We start from the raw sequence: 16,867 nt of genomic DNA, 5'->3' as shown, positions 1-16,867 counted from the left end.
TTTTCTCTGAAATACTGTGATCACTGGTGTTATGGAGGTGCTAGGGCTTCACTTACACTTTGTTCTCACTCTCAGGGTAGAAACCTGGCAGATCTCAGGCGAAGTCAGCCGCGTGGCACCTTTACCATGAGCACAACCCTCCGCCTGGGAAAACAGATTCTAGAATCTATAGAAGCCATTCACTCTGTTGGCTTTCTCCACCGAGACATTAAACCGGTAATGTTTAATAGCTTTCCAGTAATTGCCTTCAAAATAATAACACAATGCAACACTGTCATTAGGTTTCCAGAAGTGATTTTATTTATTGAGTATTTATTTTGGATTTTCTTTCCAGTCAAATTTTGCCATGGGAAGGCTGCCTTCAACATACAGGAAATGTTATATGCTAGATTTTGGGCTTGCACGACAGTATACAAACACCAATGGAGAAGTCAGACCGGTATGTCACAGTTTAATTGCTTTTTAGTATTATTCATTGTTGATTTACTATTTACTGGTTAATAATACTTATTGTATATATGTGACCCTGGACCACAAAACCAGTCATAAGGGTCACATTTTTTAAATTTAATATAAGTTTTCCATTGATGTATGGTTTGTTGGGAAAGGACAATATTTGGCCGGGATACAAATATTTGAAAATCTGGCAAAAAATTCTAAATATTGAGAAAATCGTCTTTTAAGTTGTCCAAATGAAGTTCTTAGCAATGCATATTACTAATCAAAAATTTAATTTTTATATATATTCATGGTACAAAATTTCATTTTGACCCATACTATGTATTTTTGGCTATTGCTACTAAGATACCCATGCTACTTAAGACTGGTTTTGTGGTCACATATGTACTGAATAATAAAAGTACATCAAAAATGACATCTCTGTCATTCAGTGTTATTGATTACAATACTACCATGATATTAAGCTGTCTTTTGATTGACCCCGAAGGTCTTGTTTTATTAAGAAGCGGCTGAGATTTATTTGAGCAATAAAAAGGCTTTATTCTCTGGCAGAGAGACGAGCTGAAAGCTCATGAGAGGTTTACAGAGCTCTCTGAATCAGGCACTGGGCTGTTTCCTCTTTTAGCTCATCACAAAGAGCTCTTCATTCGCACATGTTCCTCTCTCCTCCATATTCACACTATCTCTCTGTTTCTCTGTATGTGCAGGTTTTAGTGCAGCGGTATGAATATTTAATAAGACTGCATGCATCAGTGAGCAATGCCCCCAGGTTCAGCCTGAGAGGGTGTAATATTTTCAGCTCTCTCTCTTTCTCGCTCGCTCTATCTCTGTTTTCCCCTCATTCTCTTTCGCCTTTCCTCTCTGCACAGCTGAGTCAGCTGTACTCATCGATTCAGGCAGGAAACAGAACGTCATGCTTTAGTCTATCTATCTATCTATCTATCTATCTATCTATCTATCTATCTATCTATCTATCTATCTATCTATCTATTCTACTTCAGTGCTGCAGCAGTAAAGTGGTTTGGCTCTGTTTTTCTCTGCAATCTTCAAGAGCTGTTGTCTTTTACTGCAGCAGATTAAAAATACTTTAAAATGTTAAACAGATAACAACCAGGCTGTAATTTTAGTGTGACGAAATGTCCTTGATGTGGTTTTGCAACCATTCTGTTGTGCATCACATTTATGAGATATGAATAAATCATTTCAGGATTATAAATAGTTTTGGTGTCCTCAGGACTGTAAATGTCGCCTTCTGTTGAAAGCGTACAGTATGAATAGGACAATTAAGTTCCTGAGTCATGCTGCCATGTTTGTTTGTTTATTTCTTTGTTAATATTCGTTGATGTTACATATTTTTAATTGTTGTACTAACATTTTCTATGGACACATTTGAAGTGAATTGCATGGGGGTCATTTGTATAATTTTGCCTGGTGCATTGTTTCTGCTTTTTCTTTTGTTTGACCATCTTGTCTTGTTTTTGCAGTTTTCGTTTGGGGTTTTAAGTTATGACGTGCATGTCTGACGTATTTCTCCATCTGTTCCCTTCTCCCCATACTCTCACCAATGGAAAGACTTTCATTGTGAGTGACTTCATGGAACTTTCATCTTCGTTTTATAGCTTATTCACAGTATGAAATACTATGAAAATCACAAATTGTTATCTAAATTTACTTTTAGACATCGCTTTTTTATGTTTTTTTGAAGACGTCTTTTCTGCTCACCAAGCCTTCATTTATTTGATCCAAAGTACAGCAGAAACAGTCAAATTTTGAAATGTTTTAACTATTTAAAATAACAGTTTTCTATTTGAATATATTTTAAAATGTAATTTATTTCGTAGCTGAATTTTTAACACAATTTCTCCAGTCACATGATCCTTCAGAAATCATTCTAATATTTGCTGCTTTTAAAAAAACATTTATTATTATTATTACATTAAAAACAGCTGAGCACATTTTTTTAGGTTTCTTTGATGAAAAGAAAGTTCAGAAGAACAGCATTTATTTGAAATATACATCTTTTGTAATATTATAAATCTATTTATAATCACTTTTGATCAATTTAAAGCATCCTTGCTAAATAAAAGTATTAATTTCTTTCCCCCCAAAAAATACTGACTTCAAGCTCTTAAATGGTATAGGTGTATAATGTTACAAAAAGCTTTTTATTTCAGATAAATGCTGATCTTTGGATCTTTCTATTCATCCAAGAAACATGAAAAATATGTTCTCAACTTAATAAAAAAAGCTTTAAATATTGATAAAAATGATAATAATAATAAAAATGTTTCTTGAACAGCATAATCATATTAGAATGATTTTTGAAGGATCATGTGACACTGAAGACTCAAGTCATAATGCTAAAATTTTGCTTTGATCACAGGAATAAATTACATTTAAAAAAGAAAGCAGTTATTATAATACAGTAATAGTGAAATATTTCACAATATTACTGCTTTTTCTGTATTTTGGATCAAATAAATACAAGCTTTGGTGAGCAGAAGAGACTTCTTTAAAAAAAAGACATTAAAATCTTACTGTTCAAAAACTTTTGACTGGTAGTGTGTATATATTATACACTATATTGCCAAAAGTATTAGGACACCCCCTTCTAATAAAAGGTTTGACTACTTTAGTAATTTCCACAAGTACAAATCTGAATGTTTAAGCATTTAATGATATTCTAGGAAATTGGCCAAACACCAATGACTTGTGCATACACTATATGGACAAAAGTATTGGGACACCCCCTTCTTTAGAACAGAAAAAGGCACTTCTTTGGCAACAAAGATGGAAGCATAATTCATGTATTTAAAAAATGTATTTCTATCTATGTTGCACCAGTTTTGGAAGTGTCTAAAATGACTGTACCCATATGTACAAGTCATTGGTGTTTGGTAATGAGTTTTTGGCTCAAGCTTGCATTTAAAGTCACACCAGAGGAGTTCAGATGGGATTAGGATTTGGCTTTATGCAGAACAGTCAAGTTCTTCCACACTGACTGAATCAATCATTTCTATTTGAACCTTGCTTTATACACAGAGGCATTGTCATGTTAGAATAGAAAAGGGTTGTGTCCAAACTGTTGCTATAATAGAAGCACACAATTTTCCGTAGAATATCATTACATGCTTAAACATTAAGATTTATACCCATGAAAATTACTAAAGTAGTTCAACCTCGTCATTAGAAGGGGATGTCCCAATACTTTTGGCAATATAGTGTATGTTGATATTTATTGGAATAAATCAATTGAATAAAATGAATTGAAAGTTTTACACATAATATTCATTCCACATTTAATTTTACATATGATTCTTAATCATGTTCTTATCCAAAGGAAAGTTGATTTAACATAATACATTTAATAAGCCCATTTAATAAATTCATGTCGAATAATGCTTGTGAGATTTCTTTTCAAGAGTTTGACCTTTATGTTCAGCAAAAGTGCAGCCTCTATAATTGGCAATAAAACAGTGAACACGACAAGAGAAAATTAACTGCATCCAATTGAAATGTCATTTGTTCTGAAACAGATGCTGCTTGTCATGTCATTCAGTTAATCAAAAAGAAATTAGAGCGTGTTTGTGAGAGAGACCCATTGGGACTCACACTCTCATGCGCACACAGACACACAGGTACATTTACGTGAGGGAAGGTGTTGCGTGCTCACTGTTCTGGAAGAATGGAACGCCATGTTCAGTCCCTGGGCAAAGTCATGGTGCCTCTTCTTTCAGAGTGTGTTGTGTACTGTGTGTCCCTCTCATGTTGCTACACTAATGAAAGTTAGAATCCATAAAATTACACAGTAATTATAACATCTTAACAAGTATTATAGATACATTTATCAATGACAGATTTTTCCTAATACAATTCTGCTTTCAGCCCAGAACTGTTGCAGGATTTCGCGGGACTGTTAGATATGCATCTGTGAATGCACATAAAAACAAAGTAAGTGCTTAATTTAAGTCAGCTTACTGTGAACTTATATCAAACAATGTATTTTACAGAAGATACAGTCATCTTATTCTATTTCCTTTTTAATTTTAAAGAATTCTGGTGTTGTTTTTATAGGAAATGGGTCGCCATGATGACTTATGGTCATTGTTTTACATGCTGGTTGAATTTGCTGCTGGGCAGCTGCCGTGGAGGAAAATCAAAGACAAGGTGTTCTGTTTTCTCTTACCTGATTTGAAAAATCTATTTGATCCAATATCATGAAATTTCAGACCACTGAAATCTATTGTTTGATCATATGCGTCATTTAGGAGCAAGTGGGCCAGATTAAGGAGCGCTATGATCATAGGATGCTGCTTAAACACATGCCATCAGAGTTTAATGTCTTCCTGGAGCATGTTTTAGGCCTTGACTACTACACCAAACCCGACTATCAGGTACCTAGACCAAAAAACTCTCTCTACACATAGTATGCAGTACTTTTCTAAAATGTTATTGCTATTCTGTTGATACAACATGAGCGGTCTTTCCTGTGGTGTCTTTTCTATGTCAGCTCCTGATGTCAGTGTTCGAGAACAGCATGAAAGAACGCATCATCACAGAGAACGAGCCATATGATTGGGAGAAAAGTGGGACGGACTCCATGATGTCTGCCACCACACCGACAGCAGCACAGCAGAACACACGGCCTACAGCGGCAATGGTTGGGTAAGAACCGCATGCATGTGTGAACATGTTACACGTGAGGGGGCATTTCCACTGAGGAGGCAAGGGAGGCAGTGTCTTCTCAAAATAGTGGATGAGAGAAAAATTTGTGGTACAAAAATAAAGCCAGTATTACAAAATATAACATTAAGAAGTCTATAAATCACTTGTTTTACTAAAGAAACATTGTCTAACAGCACCAGCAGGTAAAGTTACAGCGGGATTCTACGTCTGTCTTGCCTCCCCTGAGCCCAATGAGTTTTAACAGATCCCCTAAAGCGTGCAATGAGTTTGGTGGGGGGCCTCTTGTGTTTGTGCGCGTTCTGCTTTGGTGAATCAGTCCGAATGAACAATATAATGGCGTTAATGAGAAGAATAAATTAAAAAAGTAAGTAAACAACTCACACATTTAGATATAACCACTTTGTTATGTCAAATTAAGACTTAAAATGGCATGAAAACATGATCTGTGGGAGTTTAATGTTAGTGAGTAATCAGCTTGTTGAACTTTAAAGTAAATCTCTGTCTATGACCAATATTTACAGAGCTTTGATGACTGATGATCTGAAAAAAATCAAAAATAGTTAAAAGTTAACTATTAAAAAGAATAGCTGAACACAAGTTAACAAATAAAATACAGTTGAAAATACAGTCAAAAGTTTTCATACACCTTGCAGAATCTGCAAAACTATTTGACCCAAAGAAGAGTGATCATACAAAATGCATGTTATTTTTTATTTAGTACTGACCTGAATAAGATATTTCACATCCAAGAAGTGTACATGTAGTCCACAAGAGAAAATAATAGTTGAATTTATAAAAATGACCCCGTTGAAAACGTAAACCGCCCGCTCTTCTTCAGAAAAATCTTTCAGGTGCCATAAATTATTTGGTTTTTCAGCTTTTTTGCATATTTGAACTCTTTTCAACAATGACTGTATGATTTTGAGATCCATCTTTTCACACTGAGGACAACTGAGGGACTCATATGCAACTATTACAGAAGGTTCAAACGCTCACTAATGCTTTAAAAGGAAACACGATGCATTAAGAGCAAGGGGGCTGAAAACTTTTTGAATTTGAAGATCAGGGTAAATTTAACTTATTTTGTATTCTGGGGAACATGTAAGTATCTTCTGTAGCTTCTGAAGAGCAGTACTAAATGAAAATAAATATGATATTTAGGCAAAATAAGAAAAATCTACACATCTTCATTCTGTTCAAAAGTTTTCACCCCCAGCTTTTAATGCGTCGTGTTTCTTTCTGGAGCATCAGTGAGCGTTTAAACCTTCTGTAATAGTTGCATATGAGTCCCTCAGTTGTCCTCAAAAGATGAATTATTTTCTCTCTTGTGGACTATATGTAAACATCTTTTATTTGAAATACCTTATTCAGGCTAGTACTAAAAAAAAAATAACATGCATTTTGTATGATTCCTCTTATTTTGGTCAAAAAATTACCATTTTGCAAATTTTACAAGGTGAATATAAACTTTTAACCTCAAATGTATATTGTAATAATAGATTTTTTTTCCCTGATAGTGTAAGCAATGTTTATTTAACCAAGAAAATACAACTATATCTATCTGTCACACTTGCTTTATTGTTAAAGATACTCGTGTACACTAACACAAACACACATACATGCCTGGAACTTAAGAAATCCCACACTAATTCACAGACGGTGTCTCGGGGGGCTTTGTTATTTGTCGCACATTGTGGTGTAAAAGCCGTACAGATGGATAAAAAGACATGCTTACAGTCTGAAATACACAAGCAATGAAAAAATACACAAGCTTGAATCTGTTGTCTTCTTTGTTTTACTTAAAGGAGAACTCCGGTGTGATATTGACCTAAAGTGTATTGAATCATGATACCGAGTGTGAACGTACCTTGCATATTTCATCTCGGTTTGTGTCCAGCTGTCCGAAATCTGGGGTCAGTTAGCCGATGCTCACAACAGGCTGTCTATGAGAGTGAACAGGGCATCGGAAAAGCCATGTAAATAAATCACTGTTTTACGCCATTTACGAGGCACAAAGTAGCTCCACACTTCATCGGTAGACTTCCTAGGGCTCTGACATTTAAAACGAGACATTGAGAACTCAGAAAAAGCACCGGTAGTTTATTTACAAGAAGATTTATACAGACAGTACCTGGGAAAGAAAATCCGGTAGCCGCCATCCTGAACTTAGTCACGATAAATCGAGTGTGGAGCACCAATGAATTTATCAGGTTATCAACGTATCAGGTTGTAGTTTCCTTCGTGCTTGACACTCGACTTATCGTGACTACATTTAAGATGGCGGCGACTGCTCTGTTCCTGGTGGAAGATGTCTGTATAAATCTTCTTGTAAATAAACTACCGGTGCTTTTCCTGAGTTCTCAATGTCTCGTTTTAAATGTCAGGGCCCTAGGAAGTCTACCGATGAAGTGTGGAGCTACTTTGTGCCTCGTAAATGGCGTAAAACAGTGATTTATTAACATGGCTCCTTCGATGCCCGATTGACTTTCATTGACAACCTGTTGTGAGCATCGGCTAACTGACCCCAGATTTCGGACAGCTGGACACAAACCGAGATTAAATATGCAAGGTACGTTCACACTCGGTATCATGATTCAATACACTTTAGGTCAATATCACACCGGAGTTCTCCTTTAATTACTGTTATTTGCATACTGATAAATTGACTGTTTTTTGATTTAGTGGTCACAAACATCCAGTGCTTCTTGAAACATTATAGTTTTCAGTAGGTTTATATGTTCAGAGAGGCGAAAAACTTGCTTCTGATGGAAATGTCACCGACTTATTTTAGTCCACTGCAGTTCTGTTAAGGCAAAGTTGTTGTATTGCTCCAGGACATGAAAAACATTTTACCATGAAAAAGAAAAATGTCTGTTGACTTTTAAAGGAGTTCCCCCTCTGACGCTGTATTTTTGAAACTCTGGGTGACATTTACAGAAAATGACTCTTTAAAGGTGAAGCGTGTCATATTTTAATAAATAAATAAATAAAGTTTTCAAGTAGGTTTCCCTAAAAACATTTTTAAGGTCATTCAAGGTTTTTTTGTTATTGGCATTGATTGTCTTTTCTTCGACCTTTAGGGTTATAAATGTGACCCCGATGCCAGGTGACCATCAGAGGGAAAACACAGATGACGTTGTACAGGATGAGCACCTAAGCGACCAAGAAAATGCCCCTCCCATTCCTTCTGGTCGGCCAGCTGATGGCAGCCAGTTACCTACGGACGCAGATGGATGGGAGGAGACGGACTTCAATCGGAACAAACTCAGGATTAACCTTGGAAAGGTGCAGAGCTGTACAATGACCACAATCCAACCAACTACTGTAGAGTAAAACAACTTAGATGTAATGATTTATTTGAAGTTTTATAAATCATTTTCACTTAAATGTTGATTGATTTAATGTTGCAGGGAGGTCAAGAGGAAGATGGTAGCCGGGGTGTGTGTCCTGTGTCGCCACAAAGGGGTTTGGACTCTGCAGGTGTGCAGATGCACTCGCTCAGGTATCGACGGGTCAACAGCCCTGAATCTGACCGAATATCTGCCGCTGATGGACGGGATGGTTACGGACAACGGTGGGTGATAAATTTACTTAGGATTTGTCCAATGCATTTAATAATATTAGTTTTACTGTTTTGAGACATAATATGTAATGTGATGCTGTTTTGTCATATATATTTTAAGATTGTATTATAATAAGTAAGCTGTTTTTTATTGGTAAAGTTTTAATTCACAGGATTATTCAAATATTGGCATTGAAACAGTTTGGAATTTGGGACCACTACGATTTTTTTGTTTTGAAAGACACATAATACATTTATTTAGGAATGATGCATTAAATTGGTCAAAGTGACAGTAAAGACATTTAAAATGTTACAAAATATTTATGTTTTAAATGAGCACTGTCATTTTATACTTGCTATTAATCAACAAAAAAAAAAAAAAGTATCACAGTTTGTTTTCACTAAAATAAAAAGCATCATATATAACTGTTTTTAACCTTAAGAAGAAGAAAAAGAAATGTTTCTTACGCAGCAAATCAGCATATAATTCTTTCTGAAGGATCCTGTGACGCTGAAGACTAGAGTAATAACAATTCTGCTTTTCTATCTCAGAAATAAATTAAATTCCAAAATATATTAAAATAGCAAACCGTTACTTAAAATTATTGTAATATTTGACATTTTTTATCGAATGCATGCATTTAAAGCCTTGGTAAGCATATAAGATTTTTTTTTTTTTATTTACTGACCCCAAACTTTTAAACAGTAGTGCATATAATCCAATCAAATTATAAATATATATATATAATGTTGACATTTGAAGTAATGTAATTTATTGTTACATAATATTTTGGTCAGTGCCAATTCATAATCAATATTTTTTTTTATATAAGTTTATATAATTTGTTTTAAAGCTCGTCATGCTCTTATGCTCAATAAATATTATGAAATATTATTGCAATTTCAAAAAACAGTCTTTAAAATGTAATTTATTTCTGTGATGCAAAGCCAAATTTTCATCAGCCATTACTCCAGTCTTTAGTGTCACATGATCCTTCAGAAATCATTCTAATACGCTGATTTATTATCAATGTTGGAAACAGTTGTGCTCCTTGATATTTTTTTGGAACCTGTGATACTTTTTTCAGGATTCTTTGATGAATAAAAACTTTAAAAGAATAAAACAATTCATCAATTTAACACACCCTTGCTGAATAAAAGAAAGAAAGAAAAAAAAAAATACTGACCCTAAAATTGAAACAGTAGTGTATATTGTTAATAAAGATTTCTCATTTAAATAAATGCTGTTCTTTTTAACATTTTATTCATCAAAGAATCCTTAAAAAAATATCACAGGTTCAAAAACCAATTGAAGGTAGCACAACTGTTTCCAACATTGATGATAAATCAACATATTACAATTATTTCTGAAGGATCATTTGACACTAAAGACCAGAGTAATAATGCTGAAAATTCAACATTGCATCACAGGAATTAAATCTATTTTAAAATATATTCAAATAAAAAAACAGTATTTTAAATTGCAATATTTTTTCACAATATCACAGTTTTTTTCTGTATTTTTAATCAATTAAATGCAGCCTTGATGAGCAGAAAAGGCTTCTTTAAAAATCGTACTGATCCCAAACTTTTGAACAGCAGCGTACTTATATTTTCTGTATCATTTAGCATTCATAATTTATTCCATTCTTAGCTCTCGAATGGACATCCTTGGTTCTCCTTCTCGGCACGTTTACTCCTCCCAGCCCGCTCAGATGCTGTCCGTCGATGGCTGCCGTGGAGACCGTGGTCGTAATGAGGCGTCTGCATCGGTGGACCAGGAAGCCCACAGCAATGCCTTCATCCGTTCTGTCCCACTTGCGGAAGAAGAAGACTTTGACAGCAAAGAGTGGGTTATCATAGACAAAGAAATGGAGCTCAGAGACTTCCACCATCTCCCAGGGGCTGAGCCCACTACTTCCGGCACTACAGATGAGGAGCCGGAGGAATTACGCCCTCTGGAGGAAGGAGAAGAGCGGCGGAGACATAGAGATCCGTCAGTCAGACCCAAGATGTCACATGGCGACCATACTACCCGAGGCATGCTGCCTCTTACGGAGGAGGAGGCGTCCAGGAGGAGCGGGAAAGGCCAGTCAACATCAGCAGAGAGCCCTGTGCAGTCACCCTGCCACTCGCTACCCTCCGGAAGGCCACGGCGAAGAGAGTCAGACACCAACGGACCTCAGAGACAGGTAAGATTGTCCTGATTAAGCTGCACTGACATTCTTATGCTAAAGATGGAGTGCGTTGGGGGGTTGAGGTGAATAAGGTTGAAAATATTTGATGGTGGTGGTCCAGATGTTTTACACTTGCTTTACTAGGTTTATACTTTGCATGCATTGAAGACTGGATTTTATCAGCTAATAATGAAGTTAATGATAATGAAATTTCACATGAGATGGCAGGAACACTATATTGTGGTTTCTGCATTTTTTATTGCATCTTGCTATATTGTTAATTCTCTGCTTGCAAATCAGTGACATGTGTTTTCAAAATGTTATTAATATACAATACCAGTCAAAAGTTTTCAACAGTAAGATTATTTTTGTTTTATAAAGAAGTCTCTTCTGCTCACCAAGCCTGCATTTATTTGATCCAAAGTACAGCAAAAGCAGTAAAATTGTGAAATATGTGTACGATTTAAAATAACTGCTTTCTTTTTAAATATATTTTAAAATGTAAATTATTCCTGTGATCAAAGTGAATTTTCAGCATCATTACTCCAGTCTGCAGTGTCACATGATCTTTCAGAAATCAATCATCATGCTGATTTACTGTTTAAGAAACATTTCATTATTATTATTAATATTTAAAACAGTACATTATTTGATTGATCCAAAGATCAACATTCATCTGTAATAAAAGCTTTTGTAACTATACACTATACCATTCAAAAGCTTGGAGTCAGTATTTTATTTATTTTTTTCCTTTGGGAAAGAAATTATAGAAATTAATACTTTTATTTAGCAAGGATGCAAGGATCAAAAGTGATGACAAAGACATTTATAATGTTACAAAAGATTTCTATTTCAGGTAAATGCTGTCCTTCTGAACTTTTTATTCATAAAAGAAACCTGAAAAAATTCAGCTGTTTTCGACATAATAATAATAATGTTTTTTTGAGCAGCAAGTCAGAATATTTGAATGATTTCTGAAGGATCATGAGAGTAATGATGCTGAAAATTCAGCTTTGAAATCACAGGAATAAATTACATTATAAAATATATTCAAATAGAAAACAGTTATTTTAAATAGTAAAAATATTTTAAAATTGTACAGTTTTTTGCTGTACTTTGGATCAAATAAATGCAGGCTCAGTAAGGAGAGTGACTTTTTTGAAAAACATTCAAAATCTTACCGTTCCAAATATTTTGGTGTATATTTAAATATTTTAATGCATTTTTTTATTTTATATTTTACACAATTCAGTACTAATTTAATACATTTGACAATAATTTACCATTTAAATATTTTTTTAAATAAAATTAATACTTTTATTCAGCAAGGATGTATTAAATTGACCAAAAGTGTCAGTAAAGACATTTATGATATTACAAAAAAATCTGTTAATAAATGCTGTTCTTTTGTGCTTTATGTTAATCAAAAAAAAAAAAAAAATCCTGAACGTTTACATTTGGATTGTAATTGTAACAATGATTTACATTATTAAAGTTTTACTGTGTTTTTGAATTAAATAAATGCATCCTTGGTGAGCATAAGAAACTTATTAAAAACATTTTTAAAATATTTTTGAACAGTAGTGTCAGGATTTTAGCATTATATATGTTTGTATTACATTGTGTAAAATATATAACAACATTTTAATATTCTCTTTGGAGCACTTTCCATCCTCCTTTAAAGGATTAGTTCACTTCCAGAACAAAAATGTACAGAATACTGTACTCACCCCCTTGTCATCCAAGATGTTCATATCCTTCTTTCTTCAGTCGTAAAGAAATTATTTAAAAAAAAAAAAAAAAAAAAAATCCACATAGTGGACTTCAATGGTGCTTAACAAGACGAGCATTTGTGATTAAAAAATGTATAAATATTAATTTATTTGAGAAAATAGCCAATGGATTCTCTAGATAAGACACTTCTTCCTTGGCTGAGATCATTTGGAGCCCTTTGAAGCTGCATTTAAACTGCATTTTGAAAGTTCAAACTCGCGTTGAAGTCCACTATATGGATACAATTCCTGAAATGTTTTCCTCTAAAACCATAATTTCTTTACGAAGAAAGAAAGACATGAACAGAACTAATTTTTTGGTTCTGGAAGTGAACTAATCCTTTAATTGAGGTGCCACCCACCATATACAGAGAATGGGCAACATCAGAGATTTCTTTTACCTTAGAAAGAAATTTGTTCCCTTCCTACTTATTCAAAGAGCGAACATGAAATACTGGTTCTGGAGAGTTGGACTAGCTTAAGATATGTTTATAGCACTTTTACAAAATATAAAGCCAGTGCTGATGGGGTGGTGCTGTTGTCTCACAGGGTGTGGGACTATTTCTTCCTCCCTTTCTTCTCTCTCCGTCTGTCACTCTCTCTATAATTCACTATGTCTGACACACAGACTCATGCCTCATCTCTTCTTTTCTGACCATCGAACATTTGGTTTTCACATGATTTGGTACAATATAATGGTTCTTCTTTGTTCACGGTTGGTATTTTGAACATTTGTTGTATGCAGAAGCTCAGCTGTAACTAAGAGGGTATTCAAACTGCTCTAAGGTCATGTACACACTGCAGAGATTTGCGAGGTAGAAATGCATTTCAATAAGCTATTATCATATGCAAAGAATAATGAGTCTTTCTTACTAAGGCCTTGAAATATAGATGTAACCACAGGAATATTTTACATCTTGCTCACAAAAGCTTGTAGACAAGAAACCAAAATAATCGTATGCCATTTGTTATGAAACCATTGTCTATTAAGGGTCCATGTTGTGTTTGTGCTCATGCTGATCTCATTGCATCAACTAGCTGTTTAAGCGTTTGTACACACTACATGATTTAAAAGGCAAAAGCTTTCAACCCGAAAACGAAAATTAACCCATTGTTTACTCATCTTCCAGGCATCCTACGTGTATATGACTTCTTCTATCAGACAAATCCAATTAGAGTTATATTAAAAATGGTTCTGGCTCTCCCAAGCTTTATTATGGTAATGGGTGGGTGTTTCTCTTCATCAGTCCAAAACAAGTCCAATAAAGTGCATATATCCATTATAAGAAGTGTCTCACACGGCTCCAGGGGGTGAATAAAGGCCCCCTGTAGTGAATTGATGCAGTTTTGTAAGAAAAAAAAAACGATAATTAAAACTTAATAATCACTTTAATTTAGTGTGCGCCAACAGTCGTACAAGGAAGCTGTTCCGGGCAGATGACATAGGACGTCAGTGTTGCGCATGCGCCTTTAAAAAGTTTGTTTGTTTGTTTACAGGAGCAAAGTTAGCAAAGTTTACTTACTTTAGCAAAGGAAAAACTCCTTTTGGCTTATATCGAAATCCTCCAACATTTTGCTTTACAAATCTTTGTTTCTGACGTCCTATATCATCCACCTGGAGCTGCTTCCGTGTACAACAGTTGGTGCAAACTAGATTAAAGTGATTATTATGTTTTAAATATGGATATTTTTCTAACAAAAATGCATCAGTTTGCTACAAGAGGCCTTTATTCACCCCCTGGAGCCACGTGAGACACTTTTTATTATGGATAGATGCACTTTATTGGACTTGTTTTGGACTGAAGAAGAGAAACACCTACCCCCTGTCAAGATAAAGCTTGGGAGAGCCAGAACAATTTTTAATATAACTCCGATTGGATTCGTCTAAAAGAAGGAAGTCATATACACCTAGGATGCCTGGAGGGTGAGTAAATAATAGGCTAATTTTCATTTTTAGGTGAACTAACCCTTTATTAAAATCTTACTTGCTGAAAGTTGATAAGATGAAAATTCTGTTATCATTTACTCACACTCATGTCATTCCAAACCTGTCTTTGTAAGGAAATAATGACAGAATTTTCATTTTTGGGCGACCTCTCCCTTTAACATTTATGACCCTGGACCACAAAACCAGTCATAAGGGTCAATTTTTTTTTTCAAAACTGAGATTAAAACATCTGAAAGCAGAATAAATAAGCTTTTGATTGATGTATGGTTTGTTAGAATAGGACAACATTTGAAAATCTAGAATCTGAGGGTGAAAAACAATCAAAATATGAGAAAATCGCCTTTAAAGTTGTCCAAATAAAGTTCTTAGCACTGAATATTACTAATCAAAGATTAAGTTTTATATATTTATGGTACGAAATTTACAAAGTATCTTCATATCATGATTTTTTACTTAATATCCTAATGATTTTTGGCATAAAAGAAATAATGATAATTTTGACCCATAAAAGTATTGTAGGCTATTGCTACAAATATACTCAAGACTGGTTTTGTGGTCCAGGGTCAAATGTGAGAAGTGATTTCAATGTTTTAATTCAGTTGTCACTCCTGTAAATAACCAAACCCAGTGTGAACAGAACAGAAGAGGAGTGACAACCGTATTTACAGTAGCTGCAGTGTGTACATAGCCTAATTTTTATTTTTTTCCAGATAAATTGCTAGATGAGTTTGTTTTCAACAGATTTCACAGGAACAAACACAAGTGACTCTTGATCTCTAAGGCTAAACCAGATCTTTGCTAATGCGATTTAGGGCTACATCTATCTTGTCCCTCAATAATTTGTCTTTGTGTCTTTGACTGCATTGTTGACAATGAGAGGTCTACTGCTGAGCGTTTTTACAAATTTCTTAATTCTGACTGTGGTTTGCCTTTTTTTTTGGATGCTCAGCACTGAACCGCTCAGTAAAAAATGCTCTAATTCACATTAAAGTTATTCATTTTCATATTTGAATGTTTGTCATCCCTCATAGTCCAAAACAAGATGTGTGAAAAGATTTCAGCCGCTCTTTACCACTAGGGAGAGCCAGATGACATATTGTAGACCAGCTCATCTCAAAAGTCAGCCAGTTTTTATTCTTCTCATTTAGACAAAAGGAAATGTAGCAGAACGCAAAGATGTGAAGTATATAATTTGGGCCATTTTTCTAAATAATCTTTGGAAAAATTTGCCCTGTACTTTGTTTCGCTATAAGCACAATCACAGCCTTTTCAAGCTGAACTGAGATTGCTGGATTGTCTCTTTTGTATGAAAGCCAAAACCTCAAATCAAAACAGATGAGGATGCTCACTTTCCCAGCAGTCTTCACCTTTTAAATGCCCACCGCCTTTTGCTCGGCCTTTCGCTCAAAATCACGTATGACACGTTGATTTCACCCACGGAGAAAAAACCAAGGCTGTCGCTGGAGCCACAAAAGAAGAGTGAAAGAGGTGTTTGCGGTAAGCACAGTTTAGGCTAGTCCCTTTTGTACCTGTTTGATGAACTTGCTCATTGTTTTTTCTGATTTGCTTTACGTTCTGTCATCATTTTATCCATATTTACCCATTTTTATCCATGTGTGTTTGTGTCCGTATGCCTGACGAGTCATTTTTCTTAATTCGTTCGCATTTACAGCGATGGTTTTTTCAGACGATGATGGTTAAAGTACTTTTGTCAAACATATGGCACATTTTTGAGAGGTGGATCTGCATCAAACGAACAGCCTCTGTGGAATAAAGAGGCTCTCAATGTTGGCCGCCCAACCAAAAAGAAAAAACATAGCTATCCCTTTAGCTTTGTCTCTTGTGAAAATGTGAAAATTTGTTTCCAGGCAACCCATTGTAGGTCTGTGTAAAGAGAGACCGTTTCTCTCTTTCCTCTGAGTGTCTGGCGTTCTCCTCACTGCATGCGACTGGGGAGATGCCTTAAATGTTACAAATACAAGTCCTCCATTAAGCTCATGAACTTCAACGCACGTCTTTCTCGTTTTATTTCAGATGGACGATGACAGGCCGCACTCGGGCCCGCGTTCCAACCAACTACGACGTCTCGCCTCCTACGTCTTCTCATCCTCCACTTTGGAGACCGAGCAGTACCCTCACGCCGGAGCATCCTTCATCCAGCGCAGCCGCTCGGCCGAAAGCAGCCCGGCTCACAACAACATGCGGACGGGCTCGAGACGTCACGCTCCCCTGCAGCCGCCTGGAAGTCCGCGCAGCAGGCACT

General features: G+C 35.3%; 1 protein-coding gene across 1 annotated transcript in view; it reads left to right on the top strand.

Moving 5' to 3' along the window:
* Positions 1 to 16,867, top strand: part of ttbk1a (tau tubulin kinase 1a) — a 40,936-nt gene that overhangs the window by 13,835 nt on the left and 10,234 nt on the right. The window contains exons 5-13 of the mRNA XM_073825992.1: positions 76 to 216; positions 335 to 439; positions 4,345 to 4,410; positions 4,534 to 4,626; positions 4,728 to 4,853; positions 4,970 to 5,124; positions 8,226 to 8,430; positions 8,556 to 8,719; positions 10,362 to 10,899. Coding sequence (XP_073682093.1) covers positions 76 to 216; positions 335 to 439; positions 4,345 to 4,410; positions 4,534 to 4,626; positions 4,728 to 4,853; positions 4,970 to 5,124; positions 8,226 to 8,430; positions 8,556 to 8,719; positions 10,362 to 10,899 — 1,593 coding nt within the window. The remainder of the gene's footprint in view (positions 1 to 75; positions 217 to 334; positions 440 to 4,344; positions 4,411 to 4,533; positions 4,627 to 4,727; positions 4,854 to 4,969; positions 5,125 to 8,225; positions 8,431 to 8,555; positions 8,720 to 10,361; positions 10,900 to 16,867) is intronic.

This window comes from Garra rufa, chromosome 20 (genome assembly GCF_049309525.1).
Source record: "Garra rufa chromosome 20, GarRuf1.0, whole genome shotgun sequence".
Lineage (NCBI taxonomy): Eukaryota > Metazoa > Chordata > Actinopteri > Cypriniformes > Cyprinidae > Garra > Garra rufa.
Note: the sequence above shows the minus strand (reverse complement) of the source record. Positions and strands in the feature narration are given on the sequence as shown.